General features: G+C 45.7%; 3 protein-coding genes across 3 annotated transcripts in view; all 3 read left to right on the forward strand.

The window, feature by feature from the left end:
* The window catches only part of LOC125036939 (ankyrin-1-like), a 20,340-nt gene extending 16,785 nt beyond the window's left edge, over positions 1 to 3,555 (forward strand). Inside the window, exons 12-14 of the mRNA XM_047629898.1 lie at positions 1 to 109; positions 1,259 to 1,519; positions 2,827 to 3,555. The exon at positions 1 to 109 is cut by the window's left edge and continues 65 nt beyond it. Coding sequence (XP_047485854.1) covers positions 1 to 109; positions 1,259 to 1,519; positions 2,827 to 3,552 — 1,096 coding nt within the window. The 3' untranslated portion in view covers positions 3,553 to 3,555. The remainder of the gene's footprint in view (positions 110 to 1,258; positions 1,520 to 2,826) is intronic.
* LOC125037232 (cilia- and flagella-associated protein 251-like) lies at positions 3,555 to 5,601 on the forward strand. Its single transcript, XM_047630294.1, has one exon. The coding sequence runs from the start codon at positions 3,708 to 3,710 to the stop codon at positions 5,586 to 5,588; it is 1,881 nt and encodes a 626-aa protein (XP_047486250.1). The 5' UTR covers positions 3,555 to 3,707; the 3' UTR covers positions 5,589 to 5,601.
* Positions 5,601 to 7,500, forward strand: part of LOC125037231 (muscle M-line assembly protein unc-89-like) — a 4,370-nt gene continuing 2,470 nt past the window's right edge. Inside the window, exon 1 of the mRNA XM_047630293.1 lies at positions 5,601 to 7,500. This exon is cut by the window's right edge and continues 198 nt beyond it. Within this exon, the coding sequence (XP_047486249.1) occupies positions 5,758 to 7,500 (1,743 nt within the window). The 5' untranslated portion in view covers positions 5,601 to 5,757.

Below are 7,500 nucleotides of genomic sequence, written 5' to 3' on the forward strand. Positions count from 1 at the left end.
GCTGCACTGGGCGGCCTACGAGGGCACCGTTGAAACCGTGCAACTGCTCCTGGACTGCGGGGCGGACACGACCATAAAGAATAAGGAGGGACTTCGATATGATAATCTGGTGAGTTCTGGCGGAGGGCGACGTCGCATAGCTCACTTTGTTTCCGTCTGGGTGGGGGAGATAGAGAGACAGAGAGAAAGGATAGGGAAAGAAAGAAAGGTCAGAAAGAGAGAGAGAGAGAGAGAGAGAGAGAGAGAGAGAGAGAGAGAGAGAGAGAGAGAGAGAGAGAGAGAGAGAGAGAGAGAGAGAGAGGAGATAGAAGGGCAGCAACGCTTTAACTGCGGGGAGGACTCGGCCATAAAGAACTCAGTGAGAAGCGTTCAAGAGCAATCATTGTGTTTTGGTTACTGAGGAGAGGTGGTCAACTGCGTGGATAACATTGATGATAATAATGGAGTGAGATAAAGAGGAAGGGGAGAGAGAAACGAAAGAATCTGAAATAAAGAGACAGAAGGAAATAGTAAAAGAAAAGAGACAGAAGATGATATAAAAAGAAGAGAGAAAGAGAGGAGGGAGAGATAAGTAAATATTTAGGTAGATGGATGGACAGAGACAGAGAGAGAGAGAGAGAGAGAGAGAGAGAGAGAGAGAGAGAGAGAGAGAGAGAGAGGAGATAGAAGGGCAGCAACGCTTTAACTTCGGGGAGGACTCGACCATAAAGAACACAGTGAGGAGCATTCAGGAGCAATCATTGTGTTTTGGTTACTAAGGAGAGGTGGTCAACTGCGTGGATAACATTGATGATAATAAGGGAGTGAGATAAAGAGGAAGGGGAGAGAGAAACGAAAGAATCTGAAATAAAGAGACAGAAGGAAATAGTAAAAGAAAAGAGACAGAAGATGATATAAAAAGAAGAGAGAAAGAGAGGAGGGAGAGATAAGTAAATATTTAGGTAGATGGATGGACAGAGACAGAGAGAGAGAGAGAGAGAGAGAGAGAGAGAGAGAGAGAGAGAGAGAGAGAGAGAGAGAGAGAGAGAGAGAGAGAGAGAGAGAGAGAGAGAGAGAGAGAGAGAGAGAGAGAGAGAGAGAGTAAACCAACATAAAGGCTAAGCGAGAATGATAATTCACTGCTCTAACTGTAGTTTTGAAAATCCGCTTCACCATCATTCCTCTAACACATTCCCAGTCACCCTCACCCTCACATTCCCTCCCCCCTAACCGCCTCCCCCCAGCCCTCCCCCCCGCTCAGCCTCCCTGTCCCCCGCAGCTCCTGAAGCACCTGTACTTCGCGGTGCGCCACAACGACGCGGACTCCGTGGCCAGGCTGCTCACCGCCGGCGCCGACCAGTACGCCGAGGTCGCGGGCACGGGGGTCAGTCCCATGGAGGAGGCCAAGCGGTGCGGCTACTACGATATCCTGCGCCAGATGGCCTCCCTGGCCAAAAAGGAGGCCGGGGAGCCCGCGGAGGACGAGGAGGAGGAGAGGGAGAACGGAAGAGTCTTGGAAGACGTGCACAGGCTGTTCGAAGTAAGTGGCCGCGGGTGGCGGAGGGCCCCGTGCCAGGCCGTTTGACCTTTGGCCGGGGGACTCTTTTGAGTGGGTGAGGTTTTAAAGTTATTGGAAAGGGACACACCATCTTTATCAGGTCATTAGTAAAAAACGAGAGAAAAATGTAATTCATACACACACACACATACACACTTATATCTATATCTATCTATCTATCTATCTATATATGCGTGTGTGTGTGTGTGTGTGTGTACACATATATATGTATGTATGTATATACATATATATATATATATATATATATATATATATATATATATATATACACACACACACACACACTGTGTGTGTATATATATATATATATATATATATATATATATATATACATATATATATACATATACATATACATATATATACATACATACATACATACATACATATATATATATATTTATATATATAAATATATATGTATATACATATATATATACATACATATATATATATATATATATATATATATATATATATATATATGTATATATATATATGTGTGTGTGTGTGTGTGTGTGTGTGTGTGTGTGTGTGTGTGTGTGTATATGCACACACACACACACACACACACACACACACACACACACACACACACACACACATACACACACACACATATATATATACACGTATATATACATACACATATAAAACATATGCATATAAACTGTATATGTAAATATCTAAGAATATTTTTGTATGTAGATGTAATAAGGTTTATATTTTCATTTTTACACATTTGTACAGAATTGTCCTTTCTTCCTGCTCCTATCCTTATTTATTTATTGTGATGAACATTTTTCTTTTGGTAAAATTCGTCCTTTTGTTGTTGTCCCAAATGAAGTCCAAATTTGTCTTCCGTCACATGTTCGCTTCAGTAGCGTTATCAGAATTATGACAATTTTTAGGATTACTGTTGCTTATCTAGGAATGTAATTCACATATCACTATTTTCCAAATCGTTTTCTTTCTATATTAGCTTCACCTTAAACCAATTAAATATATATATCTTTCTATATACATGTCAAGCTATATAACCTGCACAAACATTTTGTTTTTTTGTTTTTGAGTCCTTTGTTTCTTTTGGCCTTGGCTAATTATCAGGGCTTTTTTGTCTAAGATCCCAGTTCAGACTCACAAAAGCGCCATTAGAGGTTGCACTGCAGACAAGACCCTCAATCTAGGACTTGCCAGTCTTGTCTTCACGTCTTAGTTTATCCCCAATCTACAAGCTCTAGTTTCTGAATGCATGTGTACTAATTTAGGGTGCAAATATCACTGAGGACGCCGGCTCGAAGACAGAGGAAGTGGGTCAAGAGGAAGAGGAAGAGGAAGAGGAGGAAGAGGAGGATGAGGATGAAGAGGAAGACGAAGATGAAGATTCTGAGGAAGAAGAAGAAGAGGATGAGGATGAAGATGAAGATGCTTATTGGAAAATGTCGAATGCCTATGTGGTTCTTACGGCCGACGAAGTGTTTAAGGAGGAGGAGAGAGCGTGGCTGAAGGAGTTCGAGGAGAAACCGAAAGTGATCTCCGCCAAAGAGCTGATGGAAGAGGAAAACAGCGCCTTTTGGGAGGAGTGGAAGGAAAAGCCCAAGGCCGTGCCCGCGAAGGAGGCCTTCAAGGAGACGAATGACTGGTGGAAAAAAGAAGAGGAAGAAGAGGAGGAGAAAGAGGAAGATGAGGAAGGAGAAGAAGAAGAAGAAGAAGAAGAGGAGGAGGAGGAGGAAGAGGAAAATGAAGAAGAGGAGGAAGAAGAAGAAACTAAGCCGGGTGGTATATCGGTAAAAGAATGGGCGAGAGAAGATGAGTGTTGGTGGAGAGACGCTCTAGAAAACTTCGAGAAACCTGTCCAGCCAAAGAATTCTTCAAGGACGACAGTAAACCGTGGTGGGAGGAGCAGGAGAAGCCGAAGGTCATTTCTGCCAAGGACTTCTTCGAGGACGAGCGGCCTTGGTGGGAGGCACAGGAGGAAGAGAAACCCAAGGTGATTTCAGCCAAAGAACTTCTCAAGGACGAGTTCCGGCCGTGGTGGGAGTCGCAGGCCGAGAAGAAGGTCGTTTCCGCCAAAGAGTTCTTCAAAGAGGACGACCGACCTTGGTGGGAGGAGGCCACGGCCGCCGAGGACGGCTCCAGGGCCCCGGGGATGGTGGCGTCGTTAAAAAAAAGCTCGGTGGCTGCGTCATCTGCTGAGGGAGAAGTCGAGAGTGACGAGGAAAGTGGAGACGAAAGCGAAGAGGAGAGCCTAGAATTCGAGTCCTACGAGGAGTCCACGAGGACCGAGGACTATGAGGACGCCACCGAAAGCATGATGAGCGACTCCAGTACCATGTACAGCGCCAGTGAAGGTGAGCGCCTCCAGGCAAAGATCGTGTTCAAGGAAAAGCCCTGGTGGGAGACCGAGGGGGGCGGCGGACACGGGTCGCCAGAGAGACAGGTGCCAGATGACGTGAGTGAAGTGAGCGAAGCCACCGAGACCCTGGACATGGACGGCAGCGAGATCAGTGAGATGACGACTGAGGTGTCACAGGGGTCCATCGGGGAACCAGACACTTCGATCAAGTTCATGCGAAGAGAAAGGGATGTTATGAGGAGACTCAGGGACAAGGGGGAGGAAGAGGAGGAGGAGGAGGAGGAGGAAGAGGAGGAAGAAGATGAGGAAGATGGAGATGATCTTGAAAATGAGGAAGAGGAAGAAGAAGATCAGGAAAAGGAAGAAGTACCTTCTATTGAAAGAAAGTATAAAACAAATGAAGATGAAGATGAAGACGAAGAAGAGTGTGAGAGTGAAAGTGAGGAAGTAAAGAGCGAAGATGAAATTGAAGACATACCCGATGAGGAACTCGAAGAAACAGATCTCAAACTGGAAGAATTGGATGAGGAAATTGAGAAAAGTACCAAGACTGAAGACGTTTCAGTAGTTTCACAAAATACAGATATCACTGAGGAAACCAAACCCACCAAAGACAAAGAGGAACCGATCCAAGCAAACCAAGAACCTGTAAGTGAACCTGTAGTTAAAGTGGAGGAAAAAGCTTCCCCTAATCTTGAGAAAGTTGAGACGTCGATCACAGTCTCGAGAGGTAGATCTCTCTCGCCGGAAAGAACGCCCGGAACAAAGACAGAAACGGTGAGTAAACCGGATGAAATTCCTTTGAAGGAGAATACCAATAACATAGACATAGAAATCACTAATCCAGAGAGTTTAACAGAACATTTACTTAGCGTTCAGCAGATTGAGGGAAATTTGCAGAAATCGGATTCTCAAACGAGTGGCTATGACTCAAGTTTATCTTTGTCAGAGAGTAAGGCTCGAGATCTTTCCAGAGACTCTGGGTGTGATATATCTGTTGGAGAAGCTGAGAAAACTGTTGATAAGGAAACCAAGAACGAGTCTCAGAAAGAGACTGGGCCCAACACCGACAAAGGCATTCCTGTTGAACCATCAGAAACTATCGAAATCATCCCAGAAGAAACTATCGAGCAGACGGAGGGGAATGTGAAGGTCCAATCTACTGTCGGAAACAAAATCATAATACAGCTTAAGCTGGAAAGTGACATTTCTCCAGACAACAAAGCTGGCAACATAAGTGTCAAAGCTTCTGAAGAACAAGAAAAAATTGACAAAAAGAAGCAAGAGAAATGTGAAGATCAGAAATCCTATGCAGCAGCAGTGAAAGAAGCCACAGCAAAATCGCCCATTCAGAAGAAAAGAGCCGATGAGACATCCAGTGCAAGTAAGGATCTTGATTCGCTGGAAAGCAATGCAGATCAAAGCATGGCCAAAGAAAGTGTAGACAAGGTCGTAGTGAATAAAATGGATGCATGTTTAGCAAAGGTAGATGCAAGTTTAGCTTGGGTAGATGCTAGACTGACAAGAGATGGTCACAAAACTTCCACCGAAAATTTACCACAAAAAGACGTTGACAAGGATAAGGTTACCTATGCTGGCATTGTCAAAAGTGGAGCTAAAATCAATATTCCTCAACTGATAGACAAGAAAACGATACAGCCCAACTCCTCCTGACAAAAAGACTCAGCCGCAGCCGCAGAACAAAGCTAAATCTGGAGATAGCCTAGTTGTCTTAAAAGTACAAGCACATGTACCTGAAGAGCACACAAAAGAACAGGAGAACACCAAGGATACATGTGAACCTAGCGAAACTCCAAGTGAACAGAGGAAAACCGAACCGTCAATGGATGTGAAGAACACCAGTTCATCTGCTATACCTCCGTCTCAACCCAAAGAAACACAAGAAGCACGTAACAGGTCAAAAACATTTGCAAATGAACAGAAATCTCAGACTTCACCTCCAAAGGACACCCTAGATGCACTCAAGGAATCTCAAACCAAAGGCAAAACCCCTACAACAAAAGTCACTGAGCAACAGAACACCAGGACGAGAGAAATTACACAAGAGCCAGTAAGCCAATCCAAAGCCGAGGCATCACAAGTCACAAGATGCGTTAGACCAGTGATAAAGGAAGGCAAGGAAACCACAAAGGAAGAGACCAATGAAATTTCAAACAAGAGAGAAGAACCTGTTTCTGAGAATGTTCCAAGGAGGCGTGAAGGGAGGACAGAAGACAGTACAAGACAAAAGAGTCCTTCATCAGATAAGGAAAAACAAGATTCTATTCCAGATAAAAGACAAAGGAGAAGAGAAGAGAGCAGAACAGAACATAAGGAGGAACAGCAGAAATCCAGTCCAGCAGATGCTTCAGAGGGTAAACCGTCTCCTATATCACAAGGTGAACTCAGACGGAGGAGAAGAGGAGAAAGCAGACAAGAAAATGAAATGCAGCAAAGGTTAAGTCCAACAAACAGTGATATAACAGAGGCCTCTCCTAGGACAAGTGAAGTGCGTAGGAGACCAGAAAGCAGAAGTGAAGGCAAGCCACAACAGATGCTGAGTTCAACAGACCTTAACAAAACTCAAACAACCAGTGGGGTTAGACGGAGATCAGAAAGCAGAAAAGGAGAAATACCCAGCCCAACAGACATTAATCTGTCAGAAGAGTCCCCTAAAACGTACGAAGTTCGGCGTCGGTCAAGAACGGAGGCAAAGACACATGATGATTCATCAAAAGAGCCGTCTTTGACGAATGCTCAAGGGGAAATCAACTTCATCGACGACCCACCGACGCCACAAGTGGTCAGACGACGGAGGCCAGATACCGCGTCCACAGACTCATCCAAGGAGAGCAAACCTGCAGGCCATGAGTCCCAAGACGTGCCTTCAAGACGGGGTAGCGACGAAGTCAGTTCCCCGGAGAGATCCTCCCCCGAGCTCGAAAGTGCTCTCCCAGGTCTTGCTTCCAGTAAGACACTCTGGAGATGTAGTACTTATGAGACGATGAGTCTTAGTGACTATGACAACCTCGCCTTTATGATCCGCAAATCGCGGAGTGCCCCGGCGTGCCCGGATCGAAGGCGAAGGAGGAAGAAGCAAGACCTTTCGGGGAGCATCGAGTCTTTGGATCAAGCCAAAGGGGAGACTCCGGCAGCTGAGTCTTCGACTGGAGTTTCCCCTGGGAGTGAGTCCCCCCAGACCGACGAGTCTCACAGCAAACAAGGCGAGAGATCCCCTGGTTCCCCACCCAAGGCGAACACTGGAACAACCACAACAAAATCAAAGACAACAACCACACCCCCATGCACCACCCCCCCACCCCCAACGCCCACACGAGACAATTCCCAGAGGAGGCCGTCGAGCCGCACACAGCCAACCATGCATGAGTCTCCTCCTTGCAAAGCCGAAGTACCTGAAGTCCCTTCACCGAGACAGTCGCCAGAGCCCTCTAAGGTAGTAAGGTCTCGTAGTGTCACTAACAGTAGCCGAAGGAGCCGTGACCGGGACTCACCTGCTGCTCCGCCTCGAACTAGAGACCAAACATTGCCAAAACAGTCTGTAGATACTCAAGTTGCTGACCATAGA

Source organism: Penaeus chinensis, chromosome 22 (genome assembly GCF_019202785.1).
Source record: "Penaeus chinensis breed Huanghai No. 1 chromosome 22, ASM1920278v2, whole genome shotgun sequence".
In the NCBI taxonomy this organism is placed as follows: domain Eukaryota; kingdom Metazoa; phylum Arthropoda; class Malacostraca; order Decapoda; family Penaeidae; genus Penaeus; species Penaeus chinensis.

Coding starts and splice junctions, on each gene's coding strand:
- LOC125037232 (XM_047630294.1), top strand. CDS start 3,708: ATGGTGGCGTCGTTAAAAAAAAGCTCGGTGGCTGCGTCATCTGCTGAG.